At 52.3% G+C, this 17,130-nt stretch overlaps 2 protein-coding genes across 2 annotated transcripts; one reads left to right on the forward strand and one right to left on the reverse strand.

Moving 5' to 3' along the window:
- Positions 1-758: 758 nt before the first annotated feature.
- On the reverse strand, positions 759-4,615 carry EVX2 (even-skipped homeobox 2). Its single transcript, XM_023212304.1, has 3 exons — positions 4,003-4,615; positions 2,821-3,092; positions 759-1,481 (listed from the first exon to the last, which is right to left on the reverse strand). Exons 1-3 carry the CDS (start codon positions 4,427-4,429, stop codon positions 759-761), a joined length of 1,422 nt encoding a protein of 473 aa, XP_023068072.1. The 5' UTR covers positions 4,430-4,615.
- Positions 4,616-13,354: 8,739 nt separating this feature from the next.
- HOXD13 (homeobox D13) lies at positions 13,355-16,565 on the forward strand. The gene is made up of 2 exons (XM_023212300.2): positions 13,355-14,293; positions 15,094-16,565. Exons 1-2 carry the CDS (start codon positions 13,519-13,521, stop codon positions 15,342-15,344), a joined length of 1,026 nt encoding a protein of 341 aa, XP_023068068.1. The 5' UTR covers positions 13,355-13,518; the 3' UTR covers positions 15,345-16,565.
- Positions 16,566-17,130: the final 565 nt, after the last annotated feature.

Genomic DNA, 17,130 nt, shown 5'->3' on the forward strand with positions numbered 1-17,130 from the left:
GAAGGAGGCGGCGCAACGGCCACCCCTTCCAGCACCTCGGGTTTGTCCTTCCCAGGGAAGGCGGCCACACCCTACCCGCCTTGCTCCTGAACGCAGTAAACAATCTCACAAACACAACCGCCGCTGCCCAGGCTCTCCATCCGCCCTCCCGGCCTTCTCAGACCTCTGTTCTCCCGCTCTCTTCGGGCAGGGTCCCTAACAAGCTCAGGCTGAAGAAACATTTGCCACCTCCCCCACCCTCGTTGAAAGAAAAAGAAGGATGGAAGAAAAACAGCAGCAGCAAGAAACCTCCGGGGCGACTCCTCCCCCGCCCCCAAGCACCAGCGAACAGCATCCCCCCTCTCTCTGTCTTTGTTGTGGTTCTTCGCTGCTTCCGGCCACGCGGTTCAGCCCAGCAACCCGGGCCTGAAATCGCACAGCCAGAACTAGCTTAGGGGGCGAGGGGTTTGTCTTTGGGGAACCAAGCACTCAGGACAGAGGTGGCAAGTGGGTCCTGGGAGCCAGAAAACAGAGAGAAGGGCAGACGGCTGGGTGGCAAATACAAAAATAGAAATAATTTAGGGGGATGCCCCCCAGGCTTCTGTGCCTGCTCTTTCTCCCCCAATTCGGGGCAGGTTCCCTTCGGCCTCCAGCGCCCCGGGGCGCCCCCTGGCGGCAGCGGTAGCAGCGGGCAGCGCGCGAAGGGCTCAGGGGGCTCACAGGGGACTCCGGGGCACACTCAGAGCGGCGGGCGCGGCCCCCTGGCGGTGGCGACGTAGTTATCTAGTGAGCGGAGCCTCGTCCCTCTGGTCCGGCGGGCTCACGGCCGTCTTACTAAGCACCGCGGCCGAGTAGGGCAGGAAGCCGCTCTCGGAACGCGGCGCCGCCGCGCTGCAGCCGAAGTCCGAGCCTCCTCCGGCCCCTGTGCCCCCGCCGCCGCCGCCACCACCGCCGCCACCGCCACCCCGGGAGCCCAGGGCTGCGGCAGCTGCTGCCGCGGCTGCTGCCGCCGACTGACTGCTGTGGCAACTGAGGCACGAGCAGGGTGCAGAGCCGCCGCTGGGGGGCGCTCCGGCCGCCGCAGCGGAGGAGGCCGCGGCCGCTGCCGCTGCCGCGGCCGCGGCGGCCGAGGCCGCGCTGTTGAGCCCTGCGGCGGCCGCGGGAGCCTGGTAGAGACCAGGGTGGCGGAAGCTACACAGCAGTTCTGGCCGAGAGTAGGGGTGCGAGAGGGCGCGGAAGGTGTCCAGTGGCCGGATGGAAGTAGCAAAGGGCGACGAAGCCGCGGCCGCCGCGCCAGAGGCTGCAGCCGCGGCTGCCGCCGCCGTGACGCCCACGTGCGGGTAGTAGTGCAGCGGCACGTGCGAGTGGAAGGGGTAGGGCAGGCTTCCGGTGGCGGCCGCGTGCGTCATCATGTAGGTGTAGAAGCTGGGGTCTGCTGGGTGCGGCCAGGACATCGCCAGGCGCTGCCGCTTGTCCTTCATGCGCCGGTTCTGGAACCACACCTGCGGGGAGAGACGCGCCGCAGCCCGGGTTAGGGAGCGCCCCGTGTTCCCTGCTCCTGTCCCGGGACCTCTGCCCCTCCCGGACCTCTGAATGGCTTGGCCTACTTCTCTCCGACCAAGCCCAACCCCGAGTATCCTGTGCTCCCGCAGCTAGGAAAGTGTGAACGGCCGTGTGTGGACCGCCGTGGGCACACTGTCCTCAGCGAAGAGGGTCCTCTCCCCCGCGTCCGGTTGCTGCTGCTCCTCAGGCTTTTACTCCCTTACTTCTTGCTGCGACTTTTTTGTCCCAACCCAACCTTTCCTCTCCCTCCTGCCACCCACCAGTGCCGGTCTCGCTGAGCACCCCTCTCTCAATCCCAGGATTTGCACGGGGATTCTGGGCAGCCTTTGAAGAGAGGCTGCCGCTCAGCTTTTCTGAGAGGTCTCCACGCGAAGTCTTGAGCCCTCAGAACTGCAAGGACCTGTCCCTAGGGGCACGGGTCCGATTTTGATATTGAAGAGATGATTTTGTTGGAATCGTTTGCCTTAAATGAGTGGGTAGAGCAATGTCTCCATAAACGGGGAAGGTTACGTTTCCACCCCTCCCAACACTATCTAATAAAGACATCATTCGTCACAACTCTAAATTAAAGAAAGCCCGTGCAAACCACAGGGAGACTTCCACACTCCTCCCCTACCCTGTGGAGTTTTTTTCTTTTTCTGCAGTGTCGAACGCTCCATGAAGGGCTCACCAAATCGCCTAACCTCCCGGCTATCTCTCCCAGACGTATAATAACATTAATAACCTAAAGTTATATATAAATAAGGACAATTTCGTTGCATTTTTCCCCGCAAGAGATTGCCCTTTTTTCATTGCCCAAGAGGAAAATGTTTAGGAAACTACTGTCTCAAACCAATCGATTTTTAAAATACAGTATATTTTTCTCCATGTAACGATTTATGCGGAAAATAAATCTCCAAGCTCAAGAGCAAATGAAAAGTTTCATCTCTGGTTCCTGCTTGAGGAACAAAGACCAACTGGGCTTGCCGCCTAGGGGAAAGTGGGGCCGTGGATATGGGCGAGGGGGCATCTGGCCAGGCGTTGGGCACAATGGAGCAGAGGCAAGTGCTTTCAGCATTGGAGTGACCATTCGGGGGCCTTCTTAGATCCTTCAGGCGGGACAACCGTTCGGATTCGGTAGCCGAGAAATAAATAAGCCAATTCCTTTGGTGACTACCCCCGGCGGATTTCCAAACCTTCAGCTAAATCTAGCCACCCAGAAAGGGGAAAGGGGAAAAAAAAACAATCAACCCAGATGCCCCCGGGGAGGCCAGAGCAGGCAAGCACTGGAATCGATACCTTGATGGTGGTTTCGGGCAGGTTGAGCGCCGCGGCCAGCTCGCACCGGCGGGGCCGCGACACATAGTTCTCCCGGTAGAACTCCTTCTCCAGGCGCGCGATCTGCTCGCGGGTGAACGCCGTACGGTAGCGCCGCACTTGATCCGCGCCAGAGCCGGAGCCACCCAGCGCCGCGCCCCCGCCGCTGCCTCCGCTGCCTCCATGCAGGCTTCCAAGGCCTGAGCCCGATGCCGACGTCGTGGTGCTGGCAGCCGAGCCGCTCTCTGCGTACCCTGGCAAACAAACGGCCAACAGCGCATGAGTGGCTGTAGGGCCAACAGCCCCACGCTGGTGCTGCGCTCGGATCGGGGAAGCCCCGTCAGGAAGGAGAGTCGCTGCCGGAATTGATGGGGTCTGTCGTGCTTACAAATTGCTGCGGTTAATGGAATCAATAAAGTTTGGGGAGCCCTTCATAAGCAAATAATAGAAACGGAATTAGGAGATTTCTTTTTTAATAATTAGAAATTGTCAACTAAGGAGGAAAAGTGGCCGAGGGAAAATGCCTACCTCTGGGCGCAGTTTGGGAAGCTCTGGGTTTGCCATGGTCTGGAGACCGCAGGGCAGCTTTCTGTACGGCCTCTAACGTTTATTGAGTCTTCAGGGTTTCGAATATTTTAAGAGTTCCAAGACAGCAGCAGCTCAAACCCAAGCCAATAGGGGGTTAAATCTACTTTTCAGCTCTCTCCAGCTGACCTTAGCAGAGACGCCCGGCGAGGCTTCCGCCGACTTACCCAGAAGAATACCCCCTCCATTCGGCCCTGAAGGCTCAGAGGCACCGGAGTTCACAGTAGTTGCCCAGGGCACCTTTTCCAAAAGCAACTCGGCTGCTGACTAAGTAAGGGTCTACCGGCTCGCTCGGGCTCTCAGACACGAGCGCAGAAACATTTTCTCGGACTCAGGAGAGAGGGCGGGTGGGCGGGCCTGGTGTTCCAGGCTCCGCAGGCCTGAGCCTTGCGGGAAAACTCAAGGAGCAGAACGGGAGGGCACTGTCCCAGACATGCGTCCCGCCCCCGCCCGTGCTAGGTCGGTGCAGCTTGCTGGTGGAGGGTCTGAGAGGCGCAAAGGCACCGGGAAGGGCTGGCAGGGGCCGCGGAGGAGCAAAGAGGATGGGACTGAATTGCGCGGTGCGGCCGGCGCAGTTACCTTTGCCATTGTTTTCCTTGAGCTGAGCGGTGCCGAGGCCACCGGGGGAGCGCAGCGCGGAGCAGCCCACCTCCACGTCGCTGCTCATGTCGGCCTCGGCAGCCGCCTCTGAATAATGGCCCGGCTTCTTGCGGCTCTCGGCGGCAGAGGAGATTTCGGAGGAGACGGTGCTTTCGCTGCCCGTGTGCTGCAGGTTGAACAAAGTGTCTATTTCGAATTTGCCCTTGGCGGGGAGGTCTCCCAGAGCGCCGTGCAGGGGGGCAGACGGCAGGCGCGGGCTGAGGCGAGCCGGGTGCTGCGAATTTTCCAGGGCCTCGAGCACAGCATTGCCAGCCGAGTCGGACAAATTGGAGAATCTCTTGCCGGCCGTAGGGCTGTGCAGCCCTCTTTCCATCAGAATCATCTCTTTTCTTATTCTTTCCATCATCTCAGCTTTCTTAAAAATGTCACAGTGGCCCTGCTGTCCCGTCCTAATGATAGGCTGCGCCTAGGGCTAATTCTCATTCAGCCCCAGCGAACGCCTCTAAATATTATTATCTCTTTCGGAGGGAGGCGGAAAAATTGTGGGATGCCAGAGCGAGGGAATGACTGGTCAAAATGACCCATACATCCTTCCGAGCCCGAGATGTCATTCATCAAAAAGTAGCGCCCGCTCGTCATTAAGGTACGAATGACGCTGTTCGAATAATCATTTATTGTAACAGGTTTATAAGCAAATAAATACACGCTCCTGTCAGTGGGTAATGAAGGCAGCTTCAGAGCAGACAAATAGATCCAGGTAGGAGGCGAGAAGAGACAAGTGAGGAGGAAGGCTCCGGTCCTTTGCCCGCTCGGAGCCAGTTCTGCTCGCCCAGGGGTTTGGCCTCGGGGGTGAAATTGACAGTCTGATTAATAGAGCGCGCCGCGGCACATTTCCCCCTTCATTTAGGGGCATCATTACGCTCTCAGTTTGCTGGGTTGCCCCTTAGGTCCTAATCATGCAGCGCCTTCCTCATTTTTTCTTGGACACAGATACGTATTAAATAATAGATAATGGTTTGACTTTCCAGGGTAGATCCTCGGGAAGGTTTTTTTTTTTTTTTTTTTTCGTTTTGTTTTAACATTTACAAGCTGCGGGCGTAAGTGGGGGGAGATAAGGGGGAGGATGCAGGAAGAGTTGCGTAAGGAGAAGACCTTGCGCCTCTCCTGTCTGGATTACTTATCTTTCGGATTTCAGAACCAAATATGTATTTTATTTAACAAATAGGACGCCGGAGTTCTCTCCCTCCCTATTTCTTCACCTCAGCCTGAATGCTCTCCTCCCACCCCGGGGGTGGGGGGGTGGGGAGAGGGAGAGAGAGAAAGACAGAGAGAGAGAGAGAGAGAGAGAGATCCTAGAGTTTTGAAAGCGCTTTCTTGCTACGTGGCCGCGGAGGTGCATTGGGCCGGCGCCTCCAGACGGAAATCATTAGGTCCTCTCTGATTTTCTAACTCCGTTTGCAGAGTGAGATCTGAACTCGAAGTCCCCGGTTTTTTACTTTTATAATCCTGCTGATAGCCTTCTCGCCTACGATTTTCCCGAGGGGAAACGAACTAGGCTGAACGATTTGATAGCAGAATTCGACAGCTAACTTTAAACACAGTGGAGATTTATACAGCGCCATAAGAGCGCTCCGAATCCACTTTCACGTTGCCAGATTTTCCCCTCACTCCTCAAATGGAATTATTTGCGGCAAAGGCGCTGGACTTCGAGGTCAAAAGAGGAAAGAGGAGACAGCCTTCTTCCCCTACCTCCCTGCTGCCCTCCCTTTTCTTCCTTCTCTCTTTCCTCCCCTCATCAACCCCAGCCCCTTACCTGCGGCCACAGGTATTCCCAGCGTTGAGTCCGGGCGCATAGAGTCGCCGAACAGTCTTACCGCAGCTCTCTGCGGCCTGGGCTTGGCGGCTGAGCCTCTTGGCGATAACTTTGATTGTCATAATGACGCCGGTGGCAACCATTTTAAGGAAGATCAATCTTCACTCAAGGCCGTTCCTCATCTCCCGCGGTTGCGCCCAACCTTCCCTGACCCTCCAAGCACTGTGCCCGCCCGCCAGCGGCCCAACGGGAGAGAGATTCACGGACACTGGCGGAGGCGAGGAAGGACGGGGATGGGACGCGGAGGTCCGCCTGTGAGCTTCTGAAGCAGCTGAGAGACCCCGACAATATGGGCCCTGGGCGCGGTCCTGCATCCCCGCATTTAGCGTCAACCCAGACCCCAACCAGGACCCCCTCCTCTCCTTTCTCCCGACATACCCAGAACATTGGGGTGTGTTGGGGGGGGGGGCAAACTCGAGATCTATTTGCCTATGGTTCTTGGCGCTTTCCTTTTAACCTTAGACCCGTTGGGGGCGCGTCAGGAATGTAAGGGGAGGCGAGGTGTGAAGTATATTTATATACATATATACACACATATAGTCAATGCCAAAAGTTTATCTTCTGTTCCCCTCGGCGCCAACTTATTTCCACAACGCGAGCTTTGCTTGGAAAATCAATTCCACCTATTTAAGGTAATAAACGGAAAGCTCGATAGACAGGCGGTGGCTGGGGGAACGGAAAACCGGCAGGGAACGCAGAGTGAGCATCTGGCACCGGGACTGGGACTTGACCCAGCGTCCATCTCTGCCCCTGCCCCATTGGCCACCCAGCTCCGAGCTCCCTGAGTTCTCATTGCGCCGGCTTTGGGGCCATCAGCGCGGTGGGAGCCCAGCCCTGCCAACGCCCCCACCTGCTCCCTCCCTGCTCCGCAGCCGGGATGCCCAATTCTACCATGCCTTGCAGTTGCTGCCCCTGTGACCCGGGAAGGGTCCCCCTACCCAGTCCTCGCTTGCTCCAGGGACTGAATGAGTCACCTTGGTCCAGGCTTGGGTCGTGCTGGATTGGCGCGGGGGGTGGGGGGTGCGGGTGCAAGACCCTGGCGGCAGTGTGGGTGAGCTGAGGCACTGCTTGGGCGGAAATCCGTGGATGCCTTTATTGCTGTCGTTTGGCGCCCCCATCTGTTTTCCTCGCGGTTTCGTCTGCTGCGAGTTGGTTTTCAAGTCGGAGAGGCAGTCACTGAGAACTGAGGTGAGGACTGACGACGTCCTCCTCTATCACTCAGCCCAAGGGTCTCCCACATCTTCCCTTCCTCTGGGACCCGACGCCTCTGGTCCCAAAGGCTGCGCCAAACCGGACCTCAGTCTGTTGAAAGGGAAAACACTGTTTCTCAGCAACACCTTCATTCATTAGTGGCTTTGAAAACTATTTTTGCACCTTTTAAATTACACTGATATTGCATTTCTAGCATGTTTATTACAAAAAACATGTCAGAGACCATGTCAGCGAAACTACTCACAGTAAAAGACACTAAACTGGGTGTAGCAGGCAATAACGTTTCATGGGGTACAGTGACCATTCCATTCCAATATTTAATGTCCGTTTATTTATTTAGAGATTCCACACCCACTAGTAGTAATATTGGCCAACTTATATGAAGCTCTTACTACGCAATTCCAAGTGCTTTTTACATGTTATCTTAGCTAAGGTTCACAGCAACTCTGTGAGATTTAAATATTATCCCTTTTCCAGAGATTATGAGCCAGAGGGATTCAGGGACTTGCTCGTGATTTAAACTTATCTCCAATGATAAAGTCAAAAGGGTTGTTTAAAGCCTTGGGCAGCATTTTTTAGGTTAATACTCTCATTTTGCCTAGGTCTTATGTAAATACAGGCCTACCTCAAAAACACTGAACCTATATAGAGGGTAGTAAGAAGAATGCAGTTCCCTTTATTTGTGTGTGTGTGTGTGTGTGTGTGTGTGTGTGTGTGTGTGTGTGTGTTTTGTTGTTGTTGGTGGTGGTGGTGGTGGTTTTGGTTTGTTTGTTTTTGAGACAGAGTCTCACTCTTGTTGCCCAGGCTGGGGTGCAGTGGCAAGATCTCACCGCAACCTCTGCCTCCCGGGTTCAAGCGATTTTCCTGCCTCAGGCTCCTAATCAACTGGAATTACAAGCATGAGCCACCATGCCAGGCTAATTTTTGTAGTTTTAGTAGAGACAGGGTTTCACCAAATTGTCCAGGCTGGTCTCGAACTCCTGACCTCAGGTGATCCGCCCGCCTGGGCCTTCCAAAGTGCTGGGATTACAAGCATGAGCCACCGCGCCCCGCCCTATTGATGTTTTTCGATGAAATACCCAAACTTGCACGTCTCCCAGAATGTGAAGGCCAAGGCTGGGAACAGGCCTGTCAACTGTTTGGGGTGGTTTGATGCAGCCTCTGTGACCATCAAGGCCTCTTACCCACTACCAAGGTACAGAACCCACGAGATAAAACAAGACAAGAATCCAACCTAAGCGTGCATGCTTTGGCAGAAATTTTTAAGATGGTATGGGGAGTACAGGAAGGACTTCCTTCGCATGGACTGAAAAGCCCTTTTTGTTCTAAAGGAGTAATGACTTTGAAGAGGCCTAATTTTTTGGTTCGGCTTCCAGACTAAATATTTGTTTCTTGAGCAGCAGCGGGTCCTCTGAGGTGAAGTGGTAAACACTTTTGGCCTATGACTGCGGGTAATAAAAATCTATCCAGGCCGCCCGAGGGGAGGGGCGCCGGTAAAGCCGGAGCTGCAGCGAAGCCCCGCGTCTGCCGCTGCCGAAGCCTGGCTCTCCTCTTACGCGGGGGACTGCGGGCAGTTAGGGCCGACAACCTGCGAGCCCGCTTTGAGACACATGCTCTCTCGACAGCTGGGGCTGCAGGGTGCGATGGGACAGTAGGACCGCGAAAGCCTGGGCTTCGAGCCTCGGGCTCCCTGTCTTTAGGCAAAGTGCGGTTTCCACGGCTGCAGGTTTCGTTGCATAAGGGAAGACTCGAATTTGGCGACTCCAGTCCTCACTTCGCGGTGGCAACTTTATGCTCCCATCCCTCGGTAGGCCAGCTTCTAGCTCTCTGTCCCTTCCGGGTCTCTCTGGTTGTTTCTGTCTTTTCTCCTCCCTCTTCCATCGCAATCCCGCGCCCCACGGAGGACGGTCGTGGTGCGGGAGTTGGGGGATACTTTCTTCCTGGGCTCTGGGGCTACGCAGACCCGTCGCCTGCCTGGAGCTCCTGTGCCCTCAGACGCCACAGGAAAACTTGCAGGGACATCTAGCGCCAGGCGTGGGGAACTGCGCGCCGCTGGGCTGGGAAGTGGAGCCGAACACTGCCCCTCCGCCTCCCTCTCGGCTCCCCCTTCATACTTGGGCACTTTCCTCACCTTCAACCCTTTGCCCTGCCGGTAAGGACAATGTGGATTCCCCATAGAGACAACGGACTCTGCGGAATGGAGATAGGTAGGTAGACAGACATTTTCTTTTATCTCAAGCGACCGACAGAGTGAGAATTTACTGGTCTTAACAATGGTTTTGCTAGGGAAGTGTATTCCAGGGACAACCCCTCACCTTGAGACGTCGGAGAAAACTACAGCAAATTAGGGTCCCAGCTTTTATTTTCCAAAAAAAGGCAACAAGTTACTCTGGGCCTCGGGCTCCTGCCCCACCCCTCCTGTGTCCCTTTCACAGTTAGATTAGTGCTTCTCTTCAAAGGAAAGAATCCTCACTGTGTTTGAATTTCTCCAAGGCTGGAGAAGTTCTCTCCATCCCAAAGAAGGGCCCACTGTCCTGCACGAGGCAAACCTGGTTCCAGCAAATAGTGTTTCTCGTTTGGAGGGGGTTTGGGACTGTTGTTGCTGCAAACGATTTTCATTTGACAAAGCCTAATCGTGTTGTGAAACCCAAACGGAACATGTCTCCAAGGTAGAAGGTACTCAAATGTGAATTCCATTGTCTGGCTGTTGCTGGGGTCTCCTTTTTTTCACACTAGGTTTTGTTTGTTGTTTTTTTCTTTTGTTATTTCCAGGCTGAGTAAAACTCAGTGTTGCCTGGAGAGGGAAAATTAGCTCCAAAGTTGGCAGAACACAGATTTGGTTAAGAACACTGTCCAGCCATTTCTGCTAGACTTAAGATTTTACTTTGGAATTAAGACTCTATTTCTACACCAAATATTTGGCTTCTTACAAGTTAATTAGGAGGGTGTCCTGCACTTCCTGATCTTGGCCATCAAGACAAATGCTTTCAAAGGAGTCCCCAGGACCCCACTCTGATAGAATCCTGTGATCCTGGCCTTAATGGCCACTGATTATGTGGTTAATTGAGCTCATTGCTGTCTTGGCAAGCAGAGCAACTTCAATAAATCTAAATCACAGCCTGTATCTGCCTGTTCCCCCAACCGAGGACAAGAGCAAAATTTGAAAGATCATATACTAGAATGAAAGGAGAGAATATGACCTCCAGAACAGCACTGATGCTTAAAAAGGATGCCTCTGGAGGAAAAGGAGGAAGAGGAGCAAGTGATGGGAGAGTACAGTGGGACTTTGGGCACCAAAGGGCCATCCTGAGTTTTTCACCAAAATCAGGAACAGCGGCAAAACTGGTTTCACTGAAGAAGATGTGGATGTTTGGAGACATGTGTAGTCTCCAAGGATTTTCACTTAACAAAGCCTATTTCTGTTGTTAAGACCCCTGCATAATGCACCCACACACAAACACAAGGCTTGGTCTGTGCTCCTGGCTGGCTAAAGAAACTGATTCCCATTAAGTTTAAACCTGAATGAAATGTTTCTGCAAATTCAGTCTCAAAATTCCTCCCCTACCTGGCATCCCCAGCTTGTAAACTATGTGTCTCATTAGTTCATAAACAAAGCAGCCCTGATTTTGCCTGATACTCAACCACAGCCCCAATACCCAGTAGCATTTGCCCTGAGGTGCTGGGCTTGGGGGCCCAAGTGGACCAAGTCAGACCCCCTTTCCTCAGGGCAAAGCCCTCCCACAGGACTGGGACCCTAAAGGCTATGCTGGAAGCAGGTTCAGCAGCAGGATATCAAGGGGCAAAGCTCCTAATTAAAAATCTTCCTGGCTTCTGAACGTTCATTAGGATGGACCTAGAAACCTTTTGCCCTGCTCTGAGAGGGTCCCACAGGGCTTTTGGAAGCAGAGCCACCATTGAGAAATCCCTTTCAACCTGAGTAGTAATTCAGATTTTTCTCCCACTCCTGCACAATTTAATTTGCTGAATGGAAAATTCAGCCAAAAGTGATGGGCTGCTTGAAATCAACAAAACGTGACACATTCTTCCCATTTTCATTTTACTTTATTTATTGTTAAACACATAATTGATCATTAAACTGCACTTATCAGTGAGAAAATGAAGCAGAAGCCCAAGGCACAAAACCACAAGGATATTTAATTTTAAGAGACTGTAAGTTTGTTGGTTCTAGTTATATCTTAGAAATATTTCAACGAATTCGTTTTTTGGAGTCATAAAAAGTTAAAACTATCTTCATGTTTTCTCTGAGGAAGAAAAAATGAGACAAAGGGAAAATAAAAGCATTTCAGGGTGGCCCATGGTTGGTGGTTTGGTACCAAAATTTTTTCATAAAGACCCAGCCAAACCCTTTTTAAAAGTTAGCAATCCTGTCGCCTCGCCACGGTTGGCCTTTTTAAAATGTCGGTCGAACTTTCATTGCTGACTTTTGTCTTGTTTTCCCAAATAGTGAAAAAATTGTTCTCATCAGCAAACTTCTATTTCCTATGATTTCCTGTAAAATTCAGGCCCCTCCCATCTCAAATTTGATCATGAACATGTCTAGAACTTCAAAAAGATGAAACGAATTTTCTTGCTTTTCCTTTCCAACACCCCTCTCATAACTTTCCCCTTTATTTGAGCCTTTTATGGTTACTGCGTTTTGCGTGTCAACACTCCTAACACCAGCAGCCCACCCTGAAATGCCAGGCCAGGCCAAGGAGGGCCTCCCTGGCTCTCTTCCTCATCTTACTCAGGGCGTCTTTGGTCAGGGGACAGCGGTGCTGGGTGACAAGCTCTCACCAATCACAGACTTAGGGGAGTGATTTTCTTGGAGATGGGCTGGCTTGGAGACTGTGTGCCACAGAACTAAATGGGCTCTGAAGGATCCCATATCCACCCCCATAATCCTGGGCTCAATGGATCTAATATTGTTCCTAAGGCAGAGCCCCACAATCACAGCAGGACTCTCATTGGTGCCCCATTCGTTGCTGAGATTGAGGGATGGTGGGCTGGAGCTCTGAGGCTGAGGAGCAGCAGAAAGGGATGATGAGGGATAGGGCTGTAATCTCTAACACCCTGGCAGTATGGTTCCAGAGCTGGATCTAGCCCCATCAGCACTGCCGTGAGCCCACCTAACCCCTTGAAGTCAGACCATTTGTCTGGGCTGCTCCTGTCGCAAACTCCGATTTTGCTTGGAACAAGCGCCCTCTTAATTTGCCCCTCTCAGTTCTCTGCAGTTGGCAGCTTGGAAAAGGAAGCGAAACAAAGGTCCCTGGGAAAGTGAAGTTTTCAATTAATTTGGTGTGAGGAACGGGTAGGAGTGGGTGGTGACTGCAAATTGCGAGGCCGGTCGGCTGCTGGAAAGACACAGAAGTTTCACGGCGGGCGGCTGAGTGGCTTTCTTCCCCGGAGCCCTTCTCAGGGTCTTTCTGCGGGTCGAAGAAGGACCCGTGGGAGCTGAGGGGCCCAGGTCGGAAGCGACTGCAGGCTGGCCCAAGAGTAGAGGCCAGTAGCGTTGAGTAGGCATCCCTGGACTTTTCTCTCTGGCACAGATTGTCAGGCTCACTGCGCCGATGCTTGTCTTTCATCAGTTTAAGTCTCTGCCGCCAGCCCCAAGGGCGCTTCGTGGGCATTTTCCGGACGGACAGCGTGTGTGTATAGGAAGGGTCTGCTCCAATGCCTCTTATCTGTGTGAAATGCCTTTGCCGGGTACCAGTGCGCAAGGTAGGGCACATTAACTCACTCAGATTTGGGGTCTAGAGATCCACTAACTGAGGGATTCAGCAACAGGATAAAAAATGGGCCTGTTTTCACATCATTCTGATCATCTCTGTCCTTCGTCTTCATTTTGCTATGCAACTCGGGGAGCCGAGGAGAGGTGGCAAAAACAGCGGTTGCCGAGACAAGGCGCAGGCCTCGGCGCCCGCCTCAGTCGCAGACAGGGCCTGGGATGGGCCGTCGCGCAATCAACTCGTGGGGGTGGCTGCAGCGCGTACGCCTGGGTCGGGGGGAGGGCGGGAATGGGAGGTGGACCCTGCAAGGGGCAGGAGAAGGGTGGGGACCGGGGTGGGTGGGTCCAGCCGGGAGCCAGGCTCCCCCGGGTCCCTACCCCCACGTGGCCGCGCGCAGCCAATGGCACGCCCCCGGCGGGCGCCCTCGGGGCGGGAGGCGGCCCCCCGACCGGCCCAGGCCCCCTCCCAACCTGAACTTCGTTTTTATAAACGTCCCGCGATGAGCTAACCTGTTGGAGGGCGGGAGGGCCGGAGGCGGGAGGCTCACAGAGGGAGAGAGGGCTAGAGGAAGAGGGCGGGAGCGAGCGAACCAGAGAGAAAGGAGAGGAGGGAGGAGGCGCGCCGCGCCATGGTGTCCTGCGCGGGGCCAGGGCCAGGGCCGGGGCCAGGCCAGGCCGGGCCATGAGCCGCGCTGGGTGCTGGGACATGGACGGGTTGCGGGCGGACGGCGGGGGCGCCGGTGGCGCCCCGGCCTCTTCCTCCTCCTCCTCGGTGGCGGCGGCGGCGGCGTCAGGCCAGTGCCGCGGCTTTCTCTCCGCGCCTGTGTTCGCCGGGACACATTCGGGGCGGGCGGCGGCGGCGGCGGCGGCGGCGGCGGCGGCGGCAGCCTCCGGCTTTGCATATCCCGGGACCTCTGAGCGCACGGGCTCCTCCTCGTCGTCGTCGTCTTCTGCCGCTGTAGCGGCGCGCCCGGAGGCTCCCTCAGCCAAAGAGTGCCCAGCGCCCACGCCTGCTGCGGCCGCTGCAGCGCCCCCGAGCGCTCCAGCGCTGGGCTACGGCTACCACTTCGGCAACGGCTACTACAGCTGCCGCATGTCGCACGGCGTGGGCTTACAGCAGAATGCGCTCAAGTCATCGCCGCATGCCTCGCTGGGAGGCTTCCCCGTGGAGAAGTACATGGACGTGTCAGGCCTGGCGAGCAGCAGCGTACCGGCCAACGAGGTGCCAGCGCGAGCCAAGGAAGTATCCTTCTACCAGGGTTATACGAGCCCTTACCAGCATGTGCCCGGCTATATCGACATGGTGTCCACTTTCGGCTCCGGGGAGCCTCGGCACGAGGCCTACATCTCCATGGAGGGGTACCAGTCCTGGACGCTGGCTAACGGGTGGAACAGCCAGGTGTACTGCGCCAAGGACCAGCCACAGGGGTCCCACTTTTGGAAATCTTCCTTTCCAGGTAGGGGCGATGGAGAAAAGGGACCTACACGAGGGAGGGGGAGAGACAAGAAGAAAAGAAAGGACTAAGAGTATTCGCCCCTACTTGGGAGTGGGTGCCTGTGCTCCACACCTGACCAGGGTTAACCCAGTGGAAGTTTGTCCAGTTCGTGTGAAATCTGTAAATTCCTCCTCTGATTTCAACTGCCTCCGTCACTGCCCTTTCTTTCCTGTGTGCAGCGCAGACACGTTTTTCTCCTAAAGTTGAGGGTCTCTGCGTGCCGTTTCTTCGGACCTCTCCCTTTTCTCCTAAAGAGGCCTTTTTCCTAAGAAGCCTCACAGAGTTGCAACCCCCCCCCAATTTTAAAAGACATCACTGCTCCAAGATGACCACTAAAGCTTGTTAGATCAAGCCCACAAGCTCCAAACACAGGAACGCAGGAAATCAAAATTTGAGCAAAAGACCTGAATTTGTATGTGTCTATGTATGAGTGTTTGTTTTTATACAACCGACATTTGCAGAAACTGTCCTCATGAACGTGCCCAGTAACCACACCATAAAATTGCAGGCTTGTTAAGATGCCGGTTTGAGAAACTATGATAATCAATCAAATTAACTTTTGTTGTTAAGTGCAAATAATCTTTCTTTAATAACCGGTAAGTAATATGTCTATGTACATAATAAAGACCAAACAGCGTGACTTTTTTTTATTTCCTGCACCCCTGAAAACACACACACACACACACACACACACACACAGTCCTCAACTAGGTGCTCCAAATATCCCAGCCTAATTTTTCTTGTGCTTTTGTTTGTATCAGGGGATGTGGCTCTAAATCAGCCAGACATGTGCGTCTACCGAAGAGGGAGGAAGAAGAGAGTGCCTTACACCAAACTGCAGCTCAAAGAACTGGAGAATGAGTATGCCATTAACAAGTTCATTAACAAGGACAAGCGGCGGCGTATCTCGGCTGCTACGAACCTATCTGAGAGACAAGTGACCATTTGGTTTCAAAACCGAAGAGTGAAGGACAAGAAAATTGTCTCCAAGCTCAAAGATACTGTCTCCTGATGTGGTCCAGGTTGGCCACAGACAGTTTAGAAGCCCATTCGGTTGTCTCCAAAAGGCCTTTGGAAAGACTTGAATATGTATTTAATTCCTCCCACCCCCTGCCAATGGTGGCAAATTTTGTGAATTGTTTTTCTCTCTTCCCCTTATCTGGCTCTAAAACCTTCTGCTGCCCAGCCTGACTGAGTAGTTCTGTTTTTTACTTGTTTATTATTGGTTTTGTTTTTGACTAGGGTTTTTTTATATCTGTTTTTAATGTTCTGTTTCTCCCTCTAGGCCAGTATAAAGGGACTTTAAGTATTTTTTAATAATCCACCCCCCCCCCCAAATGAATGTCCGAAGCGCCATTCTGATTTAAGGTTTTGTTTTTTTTTAATTACTTTATTTGTTTGTTCCCAGCACTGATTATCTTCATAATCCACTAGGACAGAATGGTTTTCAGTCATTCATATCCTGTAATTAGTTAATTGAATCATTAGCTCTCAGCAGTTGCCCTGAGGCAAGTGGAAAGGCAGGCAGTGCTCTGGGGTCACCGGGAAAGTCTAAAAACAGGAGGCTGAAGGTACTGTGATGGCTTTAAAAGTGGCCACCTTATCAAATAGGGTTTGTGTCAATATTGAAATGAAGACGATCTTTCCAACTTTGGGTGTTTTGCTTGCTGTTTTAATTGTATATTTTTAACATTTTGTAGGTTTGTGTTTTCATAATCTTTAATTTGAAACTCATGTGTCCTCATGGATCGTGGATGCCTTCATTTCTTGAACTCTCAATGCATATATTTAAATGGCTGCAATCAGTAGAGTGACCCACGGATGGCATAAATGCACCTCCTTCTCTTGGCCTTGAATCTATGGGTCTGGGATTGTGGCCATCTCCTCAATCCTCAAAAAGAGGCTGAATGAATGTGGCCATGGGTGGGAACTTACATACAGAACCCAGTGAAGAACCTGACTGTCTGAATAAATGCATTGGGCCTCTCATGGAGCTGTAAAGCATCCAACAAATATGAAAAATGTGAAGTTCCAAGGTCCAAAAAGAAAAATAATGATGTTTCTGAAAGTGATGATAAATAATTACTTTTAAAGTGCTGCATATTTATACAATTGAGAGATTATTTTTGTAGATGTAATGTCTGTGAGCTAAGATACATAGGCAGTGCTTCAGGCATTTAAAAATCACTTTTTACTCCTAGGGAGATGCCAATAAACAGAACTCTCTTGTTTCTTCTGAGTCCTTATACATTTGTTTTATTTTTTCAAGTTTGTGTTTCCTCTTGAAATGATTCTTATTTATTACAAAATCTTGATATCTTGAACACAATTATGTTCTCTGTAGATGAAGAAAACTCAACACTAGTTCTGGTTTCTGGGACCTTCATGCTCTCCACTTTTGCCCCCTTCCCTCCCTTTTGCCCATGACTTTAACGTAAGTAGTGATGTTTTAAAATGAGGATATAATTTGCAGTGTTTAAAATGATATTTTATACCAGGCCAGCTCAAAAAACAATAAAATTTTACTTTTCTTTCACTATTGTCAATTTATTTATCTAGTTCTATTTATTTTTTAATCCATATGTATTTGTATGCCTGTGCATAGAAAAACTTACTTGAAAATTTTCAACCTAGAAAGACCATTATAAATATCTGAACTAGGAAGGTCTTGAAATTAGAAAGGCATATCCATATTTGGCAATCGAAAAAGAAACATTTCAAGCTTATCCCATATCACCTTCTCTGGGCAGTCTGCACAGAGCAGTTGACAACTGAAAACATAATTATAAAATCTAAAC

The sequence above is a fragment of the Piliocolobus tephrosceles genome, chromosome 11 (assembly GCF_002776525.5).
Source record: "Piliocolobus tephrosceles isolate RC106 chromosome 11, ASM277652v3, whole genome shotgun sequence".
NCBI lineage: Eukaryota > Metazoa > Chordata > Mammalia > Primates > Cercopithecidae > Piliocolobus > Piliocolobus tephrosceles.